The 16,623-nt window shown below is 43.4% G+C and overlaps 1 protein-coding gene across 1 annotated transcript; it reads left to right on the top strand.

The window, feature by feature from the left end:
• Positions 1-3,189: 3,189 nt before the first annotated feature.
• On the top strand, positions 3,190-8,548 carry diras1a (DIRAS family, GTP-binding RAS-like 1a). The gene is made up of 3 exons (XM_065956392.1): positions 3,190-3,662; positions 3,981-4,151; positions 5,775-8,548. The coding sequence occupies exons 1-3, from the start codon at positions 3,408-3,410 to the stop codon at positions 6,063-6,065; spliced, it is 717 nt and encodes a 238-aa protein (XP_065812464.1). The 5' UTR covers positions 3,190-3,407; the 3' UTR covers positions 6,066-8,548.
• Positions 8,549-16,623: the final 8,075 nt, after the last annotated feature.

Below are 16,623 nucleotides of genomic sequence, written 5' to 3'. Positions count from 1 at the left end.
GAGGTATGGATGGATGGATGGATGGATGATGGATGGATGATGGATGGATGGATGGATGGATGGATGGATGGATGGATGGATGGATGATGGATGGATGATGGATGGAGGTATGGATGGATGGATGGATGTATGTATGGATGGATGGATGGATGGATGGATGGAGGTATGGATGGATGGATGGAGGTATGGATGGATGGATGGAGGTATGGATGGATGGATGGATGGATGGATGATGGATGGATGGATGATGGAGGTATGGATGGATGGATGGATGATGGATGGATGGATGGATGGATGGATGATGGATGGATGGATGGATGGATGGATGGATGGATGGATGGATGGATGGATGGATGGAGGTATGGATGGATGGATGGATGGATGATGGATGGATGATGGATGGATGGATGGATGGATGGATGGATGGATGGATGGATGGATGATGGATGGATGATGGATGGAGGTATGGATGGATGGATGGATGTATGTATGGATGGATGGATGGATGGATGGATGATGGATGGATGATGGATGGATGGATGGATGGATGGATGGAGGTATGGATGGATGATGGATGGATGGATGATGGATGGATGGATGGATGATGGATGGATGGATGGATGGATGGATGGATGATGGATGGATGGATGATGGATGGATGGATGGATGGATGGATGGAGGTATGGATGGATGATGGATGGATGGATGGATGATGGATGGAGGTATGGATGGATGATGGATGGATGGATGGATGATGGATGGAGGTATGGATGGATGATGGATGGATGGATGGATGATGGATGGATGGATGATGGATGGAGGTATGGATGGATGATGGATGGATGGATGGATGGAGGTATGGATGGATGATGGATGGATGGATGGATGATGGATGGAGGTATGGATGGATGGATGGATGGATGGAGGTATGGATGGATGGATGGAGGTATGGATGGATGGATGGATGGATGATGGATGGATGGATGGATGATGGATGGAGGTATGGATGGATGATGGATGGATGGATGGATGGATGGATGGATGGATGGAGAGGCAGACTTGTGTTGAACAGTGATCTGCTGAATTTATTGAAGTGGCATCAGAAGAAGTCTGAGACATTAATCTCAGAATATTCATGAGAAAATGTTCAGAACAAACAAGTGAAGAACTGAAAGTGTGAAACTGCAGTGTGTGTGTGTGTGTGTGTGTGTGTGTGTGTGTGTGTGTGCTCCCACACGTCTGCTCTCACTCTGATGTTGTGAAGTTGACTCATTCTTATTTTAGACGGTACAGACTGTGATTATTTCCTGCTGTTAATTTGCCAATGTAGCCGCACATGAATAAATCACATGAGACTAAAACTACTAAACTAACTTTTTCTTGGTGCTGTCGATACGAGGGACTGACCGATACGGGACTTTTGGGGCCAATATCAATATGGATATTGGCTGCGCTACTGGCCTACCCCAGGACAGTAGCTGGGGCAACACAGGGTCAACACGGTCAATAGGGCCTTATGACGTTGGACTAATTATTTAAGAAAGTAAATCTTGATTCTTCCTGTTTGCATGTTTCGGGGTTTTGCAGCTTGAATGATGTCAGAGAAGAGATGATGGAAGGTTATTGACAGTTCTAAGTGGAGCCTCACGCCAACAGGAAACGAGGATGTGATCATGTGGATCCACTTTATTTGAACGTAGATTTATGGAGGCACTGATGGTTGCCATGGTTACTGATGGTCACTCAGAAGACTCATGGAAAACACCTGCAAACATGGAGGTCATCATGGGGATGTTTGGGATCAGAGGGTCCTTCTCATGTCTCTTGTTTTTCGTTTCCTCGCTCCTCGCTCGAACAGGAAGTCGTTCTGTGGCGCCATGTTGAAAGACGTTTCAAGTCTCTTATTGGACTGACGTGTTGCAGCTTTTAATCCTCTCTTCTCTTTTTAAAGAGTTTATATTTGTATATAACTATAACTCTATGATAATAAGATGAATGAATCTTCGGGAACCCTCTGTGTGTTTTCTCTTGTATTGATCCGCTCTGGTTTATTTCTGCTCCTGAGAGACGACTCCTCGGACTCTCTGTGGTGTTTCCCCCGCCACCTGCCCACACACAGGAAGTGATGTCATACAGTGTGGGCAGTCGTGTTGCCATGCCAACGTCCCCTCCTGATGATGACATGTTGTGCGCTGTGCTCTCGCAGTGTATACTGTCCGTCCCCACACACACACACACACACACACACACACACACACACACACACAGCACATGCCGGTGTTGCCATGGCGACACACAGAAACACAATGGATGCTATCAGGAGGCAGATTGATTAACGAGCGGCTGATTAGTCACCGCTCTCACTCCGTGGTGCGATAAGGAGCGCTGACGTCGGTGAACGGCGGCTGATCCGAGAATAAAAAGGTTTTTTTTTTCTTACATGAGGTTTGGTGGAAGAAAAACATCACAAGGTTTCTGCAGGTTTGGATTGGACTTCATGAGGATGTTTCTAACATCGCCTCAAACGTTTCTCTGTTCTGGAGGACGGAAAGTAAAAGTAGAAATGCTTCAACCCGACCCCGACACAGAACAGGAAAGTTTGAGCAGAAGACTCTTTCTTTCTACATCATCAACACATCGTCTTTCAAACAATGAATACATCTCTGAACTCCACACAAGGAAAACTTCTGCTCTTCACCAGGTTCACAGAAACCCTTTAAAAGTGAAGATTTAAATGTGAGAGTGGAGTCTGGAGTGGACTGTGATGTGGACCTTCAGTCTGATGCTCTGATCCAGACGTGTGCTGTGGAAAGCGTCTGCAGTGTTTCCTCCTCTTTTATGGGGGGGGGGGGGGTCAGCTTGGCATGCTGGGAAACTCCCAGAGTCTCCTCCACATCTTTTATTCAGCATGAGCGTCAACTCTAGAGAGGGGGGGGGGGGGGGGGGCAGCTCTCTACAATGTTTAGAATTTAGACTGCAGTACCCATTTTAAACACTAGGTGTTAAAGATAATCTGTTAGTTTAACTGAACACTTTAAACACTGAACCATCTGATGGGAGGCTAACAGTGGATATAATGAGGAGGCTGAGGGCTATACACACACACACACACACACACACACACACACACACACACACACACACACACACACACACACACACACACACACAGGCTCATTGTGATGGAGATGACCTGCTCTTGAAGCAGGTCGGGCGTCCAGCTGAAGGACTGGAAGAGAATCAAACAGCTGAGAGGTTTTGATTGAGCTCTTACTGTTGATGGCTCTCAGATGAATTACATTCAGGGGGTTGAAGTGTTCCCGCCTCCCTGTGTCCAAACGCTTCAGCTCTGATCCTGACCTCAGACATTTACTCTTCTGATGTGTTTATCTGGCTGTTGATGCGAGATGGAGTTCATGTATTTATGTTTATGTTCATTTCTCACTCGATCATTAATCATTTCTGTCTCCTCTTCAGCATTCAGGTCATCTATCGAGAGCAGCAGGCAAACTCAAACTCCCAGCATGCCCGAGCAGAGCAACGACTACCGGGTGGTGGTGTTTGGAGCCGGGGGGGTGGGGAAGAGCTCGCTGGTCCTTCGGTTTGTGAAAGGCACGTTCAGAGACACCTACATCCCCACAGTGGAGGACACCTACAGACAGGTGAGACCTGAACACACACATCAGGAGGTTTACCTGCTTCAGTTAGAAGGTCGACAAAATGTTCGTTTAAACGAGACCATCTGTTATCTTACCGATCGATCGTATCGAAAAGTAACAAAGCTATAAATCACAAATGGCACAAATAACTCCTGCAAAGTGTCGAACATGCAGAAATATGTCGGCAATGTTTTGGTACTGAGCACTGAAAACGAGAATCCCAAAGTATTAGGAGCCTTGGATGTCTGTTTTTGTTGCCGTGGTAACAACAAAACTCTGTCATCATGTTCAGTCATTGAGCAGCACCTGTCCTCTCTGCAGGTGATCAGCTGTGATAAGAGCGTCTGCACGCTGCAGATCACAGACACAACAGGAAGTCATCAGTTCCCCGCCATGCAGCGCCTCTCCATCTCCAAAGGACACGCCTTCATCCTGGTTTTTTCCATCACCAGCCGCCAATCACTGGAGGAGCTCAAACCCATTTACCAGCAGGTGACTGGCTGTCTTTACATTTCCAGATGATAATAGAGCTCAACAGTTACCGCCCACTTTATCAGCGGTCTGGTTCCCAATCGTCTGTTGACGTTTAACTAAATATTCAGATTGAAGCATGCAACCATGACAACCAGCTCCTATACTCGAGACTATAAAATATCTGATTTGGTGCCAGAGCGGCGTTAAAAGACGAGAAAAAGGCAAAGGTACAAGACTGTGTACATGTTTTTCTTCTAAAGTCAAGGAACTACACATCCCACAATCCATTGCAAATGATATCTCTTCCTCTTAAATCTGGCTTTAGTCATTGTTATAGTGTTTATAACAATTGTTAAAACAAGTAACTTCCATCTAATATCTTTCAGTTTTTATTGAACTAATTAGCTATCCTGCTAGCAGAACTATCCCTTTGCCATGGAGTAAAAAAAACCTGCAGTTCCTCCAGTGTCCACTAGAGTCTGTCTCCTGCAGTGAGTCAGTCCCCATAGAGCCCCATGTTAAAATGTCTAACTTTACAGCTGCAGTTCCTCCAGTGTCCACTAGAGTCTGTCTCCTGCAGTGAGTCAGTCCCCATAGAGCTCTATGTTAAAATGTCTAACTTTACAGCTGCAGTTCCTCCAGTGTCCACTAGAGTCTGTCTCCTGCAGTGAGTCAGTCCTCATAGAGCTCTATGTTAAAATGTCTAACTTTACAGCTGCAGTTCCTCCAGTGTCCACTAGAGTCTGTCTCCTGCAGTGAGTCAGTCCTCATAGAGCCCCATGTTAAAATGTCTAACTTTACAGCTGCAGTTCCTCCAGTGTCCACTAGAGTCTGTCTCCTGCAGTGAGTCAGTCCTCATAGAGCCCCATGTTAAAATGTCTAACTTTACAGCTGCAGTTCCTCCAGTGTCCACTAGAGTCTGTCTCCTGCAGTGAGTCAGTCCTCATAGAGCTCTATGTTAAAATGTCTAACTTTACAGCTGCAGTTCCTCCAGTGTCCACTAGAGTCTGTCTCCTGCAGTGAGTCAGTCCTCATAGAGCCCCATGTTAAAATGTCTAACTTTACAGCTGCAGTTCCTCCAGTGTCCACTAGAGTCTGTCTCCTGCAGTGAGTCAGTCCCCATAGAGCTCTATGTTAAAATGTCTAACTTTACAGCTGCAGTTCCTCCAGTGTCCACTAGAGTCTGTCTCCTGCAGTGAGTCAGTCCTCATAGAGCCCCATGTTAAAATGTCTAACTTTACAGCTGCAGTTCCTCCAGTGTCCACTAGAGTCTGTCTCCTGCAGTGAGTCAGTCCCCATAGAGCTCCATGTTAAAATGTCTAACTTTACAGCTGCAGTTCCTCCAGTGTCCACTAGAGTCTGTCTCCTGCAGTGAGTCAGTCCTCATAGAGCCCCATGTTAAAATGTCTAACTTTACAGCTGCAGTTCCTCCAGTGTCCACTAGAGTCTGTCTCCTGCAGTGAGTCAGTCCTCATAGAGCCCCATGTTAAAATGTGTACCTTTACAGCTGCAGTTCCTCCAGTGAATTTGAAATGTTAAAAAATGTAAGAAAACCTCTCTGACCATTTTTTAATTTCCTAAAACCTTAACCCTTAAAGTTGCCTCCCAACAATCTGACTGACCCGATCCATGTCCCTGCAGGTTCTGGCCATCAAAGGCACTGTGGAGGCCATTCCCATCATGCTCGTGGGCAACAAGAGTGACGAGATGCACCAGCGTGAGGTGGAGACGAAGGAGGGCCAGGCTCAGGCCAACGCCTGGAAGTGTGCCTTCATGGAGACGTCGGCCAAGACCAACTCCAACGTGAAGGAGCTGTTCCAGGAGCTGCTGTCTCTGGAGAAGAAGAGGGACATGAGTCTGAGCATCGACGGGAAGCGCTCGGGGAAACAGAAACGAGCCGACAAGCTGAAGGGGAAGTGCAGCATCATGTAGAGCGAGGAAAACGAGGAGAGAAAACTGAATGTGGAAACAGAAACAAGAGGGGGGGAGGGGAAGCGAGACGGCCCCTCCTGTCTGTCCTCAGCTCCGCATCACGAGGGAGACGTCTTCTTCTTCTTCTTCTTCTTTGGTGGCTGTCCTCCTCCGTCTGTCTGAGCACTGAAGCCGAGAGGAACAAATTAATGTTGATTAGAGAAACTTTACAGGGCCTCGAGCTCGTCCCTACCCTGACCTGGAATGTGTCTGTAACCCCCGAAAACACTTAAAAGTTTACACAGCAGACCGACTGCTGCCACGGCAACCATCACACCTTCTCTTAAAGGAATACTCCGCTGTTTCACATGAACACCAAGTCTGAATGGAAACACCGGTATTTATCCAATGTGTTCTACATTTTACAGTCACAGTTGGTTTTTTAAAGCAGTTCCTACTAAACTAAACTAAAGGAGAAAGTGCCTGAAACCCGGCTGGTTAAAAAGGACTCGGCTTTAAATTGGCGAGGAGCTTCATTTAGTTTCCCCTAAAATGCAAAAAAGCCATTAGGCCCCGTGTCCACCTGGCGTTTTTTTCTTTTGTCCGTTGTTTTCAACGAGTAGAGAGCGTTCGCAGCAGCAGGCGGCCGCCCGGAGAGCGTAGCGCCTAGCATCTTTTTTTCCGAGCGCGCCGCCTGTTTTGCATGGCCGCTCCAAGTGAAAAAAATGTGCTGTTCATAAAGGCGTTGTTGACGTAACCGGCGCTCTTTCCAACATGAATGATATTCCCCGTAACTTAGCCGTTTATCTCGGTCCCTCGTCCTCCTCGCTCCGTGTCTGATCGGGAAATATAAAACATGCAGTACAAAGTAACGGAGCAGTGTCGCTCATACAGCGGTAACCGTTGTCAACAGACTGTTGTCATGGAGACTGTTGTCACGGAGACTGTTGTCATGGAGACAGGACGGACGTGCAGCACTTTTCCGCGCACAAACGCTTCATGCAAACGCTCCAGAGCGCACCGCCGGCGCTTTACTGCCCGAGAAAACGCCATGTGGACACGGACCCTCACCTTAGATATCCGCTCTGGATTAGCACACACGCTGTTAGCTCTTATTGATGACCATGCAGTCCTGACGCAGCTACATGAACATGAAGAGTGAAGTATTCCTTTAGCCAATGAGACAGCTGACATCCTGACTGTCATTGATTAATCGTCTTCATCACAGACCGTAAACAACAGGATGTTCAGCTCAGCTTCCTGCGCTCATTAGATGAACGCCTACACACAGGCTAACAGTCCGTTAGCGCAGTGTTTCAGCGGCTTGCGCTCCTGCTGACAGGTGTGTGTGTGTGTGTGTGTGTGTGTGTGTGTGTGTGTGTGTTACTGTGTGTGTGTGTGTGTGTGTGTGTGTGTGTTACTGTGTGTGTGTGTGTGTGTGTTACTGTGTGTGTGTGTGTGTGTGTGTGTGTGTGTTACTGTGTGTGTTACTGTGTGTGTGTGTGTGTGTGTGTGTGTGTGTGTGTGTTACTGTGTGTGTGTGTGTGTGTGTGTGTTACTGTGTGTGTGTGTGTGTTACTGTGTGTGTGTGTGTGTGTGTGTGTTACTGTGTGTGTGTATGTGTGTGTGTGTGTGTGTGTGTGTGTGTGTGTGTGTGTGTGTGTGTGTGTGTTACTGTATGTGTGTGTGTGTGTGTGTTACTGTATGTGTGTGTGTGTGTGTGTGTGTGTGTGTTACTGTATGTGTGTGTGTGTGTGTGTGTGTGTGTGTGTGTGTGTGTGTTACTGTATGTGTGTGTGTGTGTGTTACTGTATGTGTGTGTGTGTGTGTGTGTGTGTGTGTGTGTGTTACTGTATGTGTGTGTGTGTGTGTGTGTGTGTGTGTGTGTTACTGTATGTGTGTGTGTGTGTGTTACTGTATGTGTGTGTGTGTGTGTGTGTGTGTGTGTGTGAGCTGACAGACTGAACGTTTCCACGAGCACAAACCGGCTAACAACTCACGACAGGTTACGACATCCGTTAGCATAAAACACGAAGCTGCTAACGGAGCAGCAGTGGAAACCTCCTCAAACTGTAAATGTAATTTAAAGGATCGGTCCTGGATTCATTTTAAATGTTCTTCTCCAGATTCTCATGTTTCAGATCCACATACAGAACAATGTTTAGCCTAGCTTAGCACAAAAACTGGTGACATGGGGAAACTGCTAGCATAGCTCCTGAACGCTCGACCCTACGACTTTTTCTCTTCTGATTCACATCTCTGATTCCGTTAGCTTACAAGCTAGCCAGCACCCAGTAGGCTGAGTTACAACAGGAAACAAACCCGACGATGAACCGGAATGTTTTTTTTAAATGTTTTGGTGCTCTTGTGGGTTTTGTGAGCTGACGATTAGCATTAACGCCTTACCTGAATGTTTACCTTTCTTAAAGGAATGAACCTTAAAGTCTTAAAAGCCCTTATCTCCTCTGCAAAATCCATTAAAGTTGACTTTCAGTGATTTTTCACTTCAGTGTGTGTTTCCAGATGTTTTTGACTGCTGCATGTTTATTTGTTGTATTAAGCTGTAAGTGACTGCAGGGGGAGCTGTTTGACCTGTGACACATGACCTCCTGTGATGTCACATGAGTCAGCACTATGTTCTGTACGAAGCCCCGAAGACTCAGGTAAGAACAAATACAAAGATTTTGTAAATCAATCCCTGAGTTTAAAAATCCATCTGCACAGATTTGCAAAACATGAGAATTTTTATCTAAATATTATATACCGGTATATATATATATATATATATATATATATATATATAACTATTATATATAATATTTTTTAGTTTAAATGTTTTTCTTCTAACATGAACTTTGATGGGCTTCGTATGTCTGAAGATAAAAAAATGAAAATGAAACAAATCTGCTCAAATCAAGCAGAAACCTCCGGTGTTGAAACATGAAGCCGATGCTTGAAATGTAACATCCTGCAGTTCCTGGAGTGTCCACTAGAGGCTGGCTGCAGAAGTACAGGAAGTCACATACACACCCATTCTAAAAAAGCCTCTTTACGGTCTACTAAAGAAGTATTTACAGAAACAAAAACAAGAAAGAGAGAGAGCACATTCCTCCTGTTATAAATTTATAAAAGATATACCGTAAAATCTGATGTATAAGACGCACTTCTAATACCTATTTTTTCGTCTTCTAAGTTGGCTGCGTCTTATACACCAGTATAAAATACTGAAACACGCGCCGTCATTACAGCGGAGCAGCGGCCCCTATCACAGCGATTACAAACCTTACAGTCTATGTTAAAAACACATCCCCATTCCCCGTGTATTGAAAGCTGAGTGCACGCTGTGCTGGGAAAGACGGCGACACAGACCAGGCTGGCTGCTCGACTTTTTCCACATCTTTTCTCCCTCACGAGGTCATAATCTACATTTACAGAAACAGTGGTATATTGTTCTGTAAATAAACCTTGTGGAGTTCTCTTTTGATTGAAAGAGTCCTATATTAAAGTTAAATAGTGACCAGCGGAGTCAGGCAGCGCGACTCACAAGCTAGCAGGTCTGAGCCTCACCACTTTCCCTGCAGGCTGAGAGCTAAACTACCGTACTGTAGCTAGTAGGAGCGCAAACTCCCGAAAGTGAAAACAGACGAAACTAAAAGAACGACACAGCTGCACAGAAACTGCACGTTGTAGACATCACTGAACACAATATAAATCCTCACGTAGGAAAACAGTTTCAACTTTTTTTTTCTCTCAAAGAGACCTTAAAGACAGGGTGCGACTTATACACCGGATTTTACGGTAAATCTTTTTTTATCCCACAACGGAGAAATTTAAATAAACATGTCAGAGTATTTTAGAAGTGCCTTGCTGTGAGGAAAGTTAAAAAACGTAGAAAAGTCCTGATGCCTCTAAGGTGAACGACATGACGGCGTGTTGTCATGGTAACAGAGCAGTCACAAAGTGCTTTCCCGTTCCTATTTAACCATCTCGAGCCCTCACAGTGCACTCGATCACTCTCCAGGTGACGGCAGTTAGAGGTCCTTAAAGGCTCGGGGCTCAGGGGGTTTGGAGCAGCAGTAGCTCAGTCTGTAGGGACTTGGGTTGGGAACCAGAGACACACCGGTTCAAGTCCTAGTGTGGATCAAAATATGAAAGTTGCTCTGGTAGCTGGAGAGGAGCCAGCCTGAACATGGCACCGAACCCCCAACCCCCCCTGGTGCACTCCCTCCATAGCAGCCTCACTCCCACTAGTGCATGTCCACAGGTCCTGTTTGTGTGTGAGTGTGATTCAGGTCTATGTGTGTGAGAGACATGTCTATAAATAACAGAGTGTGACCCAGAATTCCCTCAGGGATTAATAAAGTATGGAAATCATTTTTAAAATGTAAAAACTCTGGAGGACATGCAGATTCAGCCTTACACTTGATGATCGTGTTTCATTCTTACTGTCCTTTAACTAACCATGACTGAAAAGATCTTAAATATTTGAACTGGTTAGCTCAGAGTGTTGATGTTAAAATAACAGACAGTTCTGTTTTTGACCACCAGAGGTCAGCAGTGCACATACTTTGATTTGGTCAAATCTTCTCAGAAAGATAGAAAAACTTTATTGCTGGTCCCAATAGTGACAGAAATTCAGACAAATATCAAACAATAAACACAAAGTGCTGTACAGACTGTTACAAATAACAACTTTTTAAAAAGGGGTTCTATTTGACTTTTTTTCAGGATGGTTATTGCAGAGGGAATGAAGGATTTTTTGTAGATGTTTTCCGGGGCCAGAGGGACTTTGTAGCGTCTGCCTGATCGCTCTTCAAAAGAGGAACAAGAACATAAAGAGTCCAAATGTAAACTTCAAGTCCCTGCAGGTATTTATGAAAATATATTTAATTCTCACTTCTTCTTTGGTATTTCTAGCTGACCTGCGGACATTTTTATTCGCTGCAAAGAGGATTTTTCTTTTGGTCATTTTCAATCAGTATCAGGATTCAAACCTGCGGCCACTTAAAGACTGAAGCCTCTCGTCATGAGACTGAAACAAGCCGACCTTTAGGGTCTAAAAATATATTTAAACATTAACTTAGAGTCTACCTGACATGTAGCCTCACACAGCGCTCTGACATCACGAGTCATACATTTCTTCACCGTGATTTAGTTCAATCAGAAATTAAGAGTTTAACAGAAAGACATCACATGAATTAATTTAGAATTCAGTACAATACAAATCAAATGAATGATGAGACAGACCATAATATCTATAAAATAAACATGATCATGTTTCATTGTCACAGTGGAAACCTTACCTGCTACGTAATTCTTCCTCCATCTGACATAACACAGTCCAAGTACAAAGACTAAAGAAATCACAATAACACAGAGTATCAGTGCAGTCCAGTGTGGCAGTAGTCCTCCACACTGAGCGTCCTCTGTCTCACTTCCTGCTCTCAGCAGCTCTCGACCCCATGATTCACATCTGTAATGATGGACAGTTATTACAGGAACATCTGGAGAGTCCATGTGTGATGTGAAGCTTTACTCACTGTTTGTGATTCCGACAGGATGTAAACGTCCCGTCTGAAAATGTTCCATCAGAGCAGGTGGAGCACACAGTGTCTGTGGAGGAAGTTCCTGCAGGAAACACAGAACACATGAGACTATTTCACAGAGGTTGTTTTAGACATGAACTCAGTCCCTCTATCACCGTCCACCATACGTGTTAATGAAGAGCTCTTCAGATGTCAGCTAACAGCAGGAGTTTTTTTTATTTTTGGGCTTTTTGTGCCTTTAATGGAGAGAGAGGACAGTGGATAGAGTCGGAAATCAGGGAGAGAGAGAGAGAGGGGAATGACATGTGGGAAAGAAGCCACAGGTGGGATGTGAACCTTGAGACGACAGCCTCCGTACATGGGGCGCGCGCACTAACCACTGCGCCACCAGCGCCACCAGGAGGAGTTAACAAACTGGTGGAGGTTGTGTTTATCAGCTGTTTTCCAGAGAACAGAGCTGCAGTAAGAACCAGGTTAGCATATCTTAGCATAAAGACTGGAGTCAAGAAGCTCCCTAACTAAGCTCCGCCTTCATCACGTCTTCTCACCTTGTTCTCTGATGTATTCTCCTGGTTCACAGCGTCTGTGTTTCCTTGCTTCCTCACAGTCGTCCTCTCTAGAGTCTGAGCAGTAAAATCCTTCCAGAGGTTCACAAACTGTGTCTGATTCTATCGTACACGACGTCTTCCTCTTCAGACCAGAACCTGTCGACACAAACACAGAGGTTATTTATGAACTACTGTACTTCTGCTCCTAAAGAACAGTTTGGTTTAAGGAAATAACAAGTACTCAGATGATCATCTCTGTGTTTGAGGCTCAAACTAACTGAAGGTTAGAAAGCTGGTTTTACAGTGATGACTGTTTAGTAACATGTTCTGATCTTTATTTAGTTTGATAATAATGTCAGAGATCTACCTTCATCACAGCTTGTACAGTCATAGCACTCTCTACGGTAAGTCCACTTGTCCATAAAGGTTCCTTCAGGGCAGGGCTCACAGACATGAGCGCTGAACTTTGTGCAGTCTGCATCAACTCGTTTTCCTGTTTGAAACAACAAGAAGACATTTTTTATTCTTGAACAATCAGAAGAGAATGAGTTGTCTTTTTTTCTGAAGGAACAAAGAACATGAATGCTTCAACACGTCTCCTCTTCTAATAACTTATGTCATTGTGGAGAGAGAGAGAGAGAGAGAGAGAGAGAGATTATTTGAGTGTTAAATTTCATTTATTCAGATAAACATTATTCACATATCAAGATGTAGTAACAGACTAAAATGATGGCTTTTATGAAAACATCTGCAGATATGATGTGAGAAAACACCTTCATTTGTGTATTAGGGTGCAGTCTCACTGTGCCCAAGCACGCTTCAACCCTAAAGTCCAGTTAGTTTGACCAGTGTGACACAACGCTGACAGCCTTCATTCTGGAGAAATCCAGAGTTTCATGTCTGTATCTGATTAACATGACTCGATATAAGACTCCGATGTGCAGACGCGGACTCGACTGCACGTCCCTTTTTCTGTCTGAGCACGCTTCAGGTGTTGTATGACGACGTTATGCACAAGAGGTAACCGTGGAGCTCCCGCTGTGCCGTGTTTCTGCAACACTGAAACACAATGTGACCTCACAGACTGGCTATGACACCGTCACAGAATCAATGTGAACGTAGAAAGACGTGATGACGACTGAGCTGAGTTTCAGTTTCAGCACTTTTGTAAAAAAAGAAGAGAAGAAGAAGCTGAGTCGGCCTTCAGACACACTCTCCACCTGCTGAGGAAACACTGAAATTGTATATTTTTATGCTTTTATGTATTATTTATACTTTCATGCCAACAAAGCTGCTTTGGATCTGAATTTGAGAAAGGCTGATCGTGTCTTTAAGTTATTCAAATAAAAAACATCTTCTCAGAAACAGTGACAGACGATCAGGATGTAAATCTAACCTGATAAACTTTAATGAAAGTTTCTTTAACAGTCGTGTGGATCTTACCAGGTTCACACAAATGGCAGCATCTACCAGATAACTCATACTCGTTTTTACCACATGGGGGAGTATGAGCTGTGAAGTCACTCATCATGAGAATCTGGGAAGAGAAAGAGAAATACTATGATAAATCAGTTTAATATCTGACTGAATAGAAACAGTGTGAAGTCCAAACAATGAATGCAAACATTAGCACATGTCTTTGAGATGAATCATGTCACATAATCTCTTCTTTTTTTTTTTTTTAGAAAACACAAATGTTCAACTGTATTTGTCCCCAGGGGGCAATTCAAAGACACACAGAGCAGTAAATTAACAACAGTTCAGGTAAACGAAACATTTTAACCTAAATATAAAGTGTCAATTTAAATACAACTTAAAGCTTAAAATTAAAATACAAAATATAAAAAGAGAAGATATAAGAGGACAGTGATCGGACTAACAGATGTAAACAGAACTATGTGCAGTAACCCTGCATGTAGGCCTACATTAACAGATTACTGTTAATGTAGGCCTACAGCTGCTTGCTGTTGTTTCAGTACTGAACTATAACAGAATATCGAGTGGAACTTTTCAAAACGCGAGGTGTACTCCTGTTGTTGTTTATGTCTGTGCATAAATTGAGCAGATTAAAGTTGTTTGTTGCAAAAACTAGATTAATTTAGAGGGGGAAAACATATTTGATATAAATACAACCCAATAGAGATAAGACAGATAAGAGTACGACAAAAAAACTAATGTTGTTTTATGCTGAACGGGTTTGTTTTTTATATTGTGGAGATTTCTTTGCGTACCACCACAGGGAGCCAGCGTACCATAGTTTAAGAACCACTGGTCTAAAGTGATTCAGATAAGTGATGGAACACACTTGATCACTGATAATATAACACACCTCTTCTAAGGAAGTGAGAAAAAAAAGAGTCAGGCATGATTATGCGTATAGTGAGGGAGGAAGAAACTGTTTGAAATAAGAGAAGCAGATACCTTCTTTACATTTGAGAACTAGCAGAAGTAGCTGTGTTAGAACTAGTTGATTTTTTGTGTCATGTGTGGAGCCCGTAATAATGTCAAGCATGTTTATGGACGCTGGCAGCCCCCATTCTCATGTTTATTTTTGATATTTGTATATTAACTTGTTCAATCAGTATGCTATTGTTACATGGCCGGCAGCCTGAGACCTCACTCCCTTTTTGATTTGTTCCCCTGTAGGTAATCACCCAATGAACATCACCTGCTTCACCCAGCTGCTGGATGATCATTTGCTACACATCCATAGTTGACTTTGTTAGAAACATGAGGTAAGTCGTGTTTGTGCCACCTATGTAGTTTTCTCTCTGAATATTTTATAGAAGGAAGTTCGGTTTGTGTTCGGATTTCTTTTTCAGGAGATTAGAGACTAGTTAAGTCTGGTTTTGTTTCGTTGAGTTTATTTATTTGGCACATCCACTTGTCCAATCCTCACCCCCACCTTGTTCATTAAATTCAGTTTTGTGGTTTTGTAAAATGAACCTGTTGTTATTGATTGTAATGATTCGTTGTCTGTGTCAGTTTCTTTGGTTGTCTGTTACTTCTCTGCTGGTACCAGGGACGTAAAAGCTAAAGACATTCCTGTACAAAGGCACCTGTGGTATTTGAGTAGGTTTTTATATGTGGTTAAAGTTGAGTAAGTCTCACACAGGTACGTTTGGGGCAGCATAGGGGTCTTTGATGCCATGTGTAATTCTGTCGACCCAGATGTCCGGTAATATGCAGCCACGCTGAGTTGATGTTGTAGCCGTTACCAGCAGCTACAACTCTCTTCCTGCAGGACTCAGGACTGTGGATTAACATGTTGATTACTTTCACCAAGGAACAAAGGAACTGATCAATGACTTAAATCTCCCTCTCAGACAGGATGTTTTTAACTTTTACAACACCTGGAATAAACAATCGAGTGGAAACAGAACACTCTGCTATCTACGAATTGACCCCAAAGACATGAACTGTGACCGAAACCAGTCTCTGCAAAGTCGTAAAATTGACCATCTGTTGAAGGACTGCTGAAGAGCTGAATTAAACCACAGCGTTCAATTCTGCATCAAATGAACATTTATGTCTTTCTTCATCTAGATATTTGTAATTGTCACATTGAATGTATTATAATCATCGTTTTAAACTAACTAAAATAAGAGTTATATTATGTTTAATAGGAATTTGACGTGGAGCGCTATTGCCATCTAGTGTTAAAATATCCATGAATACGTAACCTTCATAATTATACATTTAGACGTGTTATAAAGCATACTCTTTGATATTAGCTATAGAAGTTGTTATTTAAAGACACCAATTTCTTTTCCTACTTTATTAATATGTCTTATTAAGAATGTTGACTGTATAACATGTTTTTGTTCACCTACAGGCTGGGAGTAACTGAGGATGTTCCCAGATGGTGTGATTTTCATCTCAACATGAATCTGATAGAAATGTTTGTCTAAATATATGACGTGAACCTACATCAACGTGGATCTGAGAGAAAAAATATCGAAATTAATGTATGGTGACGTATATATGTTTAGATTCTTATTCTTAAACTTATTGAGTAAACTCGCTTTAGTTTAAACAATTGTCCTCCGATCAGAATGGGAGTCACCTGTGGGAGGCACCCCTCTTCTCCTGCAGACCCCCCTCCTCCCATCCAGGTGATAAGAGTTCACACTGAGCTCAGATCTTGGTTCTTCTTAGTTTTGGTTTGTGAAGTTTAGAGCTTCAGCTCTTGCTCTCTTCTCTTCTGACTTTGGTCCGAATCACTTCTTTTAAGTGCCGTAGAGGCGACTCTCTGCCGAACTTTCTTTTTCACGCACAATTTTTGGAAACATCAATTCTTTCTGGCTCAAGCAAGGCTTTTGAACTTTCTTCTCCAAAGTCTTTGCTCTTCAATTTTGAATGCCAATTCCTTAGTTTGGATTCATTGAGATGGCCATCCGGTTAATCTGAATTGGAAATCGGCGTATCAAAAGACTCTTAAATATGTTTTCCTGTTGGATCCTCTTGGAGCGTCTGAGACAACGG

This window comes from Labrus bergylta, chromosome 6 (genome assembly GCF_963930695.1).
Source record: "Labrus bergylta chromosome 6, fLabBer1.1, whole genome shotgun sequence".
Classification (NCBI taxonomy): Eukaryota; Metazoa; Chordata; class Actinopteri; order Labriformes; family Labridae; genus Labrus; species Labrus bergylta.
The sequence above is the reverse complement of the archived record's forward strand: the minus strand, read 5'-3'. Positions and strand labels throughout refer to the sequence as shown.

Bases quoted from the DNA above. Each gene is read 5' to 3' on its own strand.
- diras1a (XM_065956392.1), top strand. From the start codon at position 3,408: ATGGAGTTCATGTATTTATGTTTATGTTCATTTCTCACTCGATCATTA. The intron at 3,663-3,980 runs GTGAGACCTGAA...TCCTCTCTGCAG, and splicing joins TGGAGGACACCTACAGACAG to GTGATCAGCTGTGATAAGAG. The intron at 4,152-5,774 runs GTGACTGGCTGT...ATGTCCCTGCAG, and splicing joins TCAAACCCATTTACCAGCAG to GTTCTGGCCATCAAAGGCAC.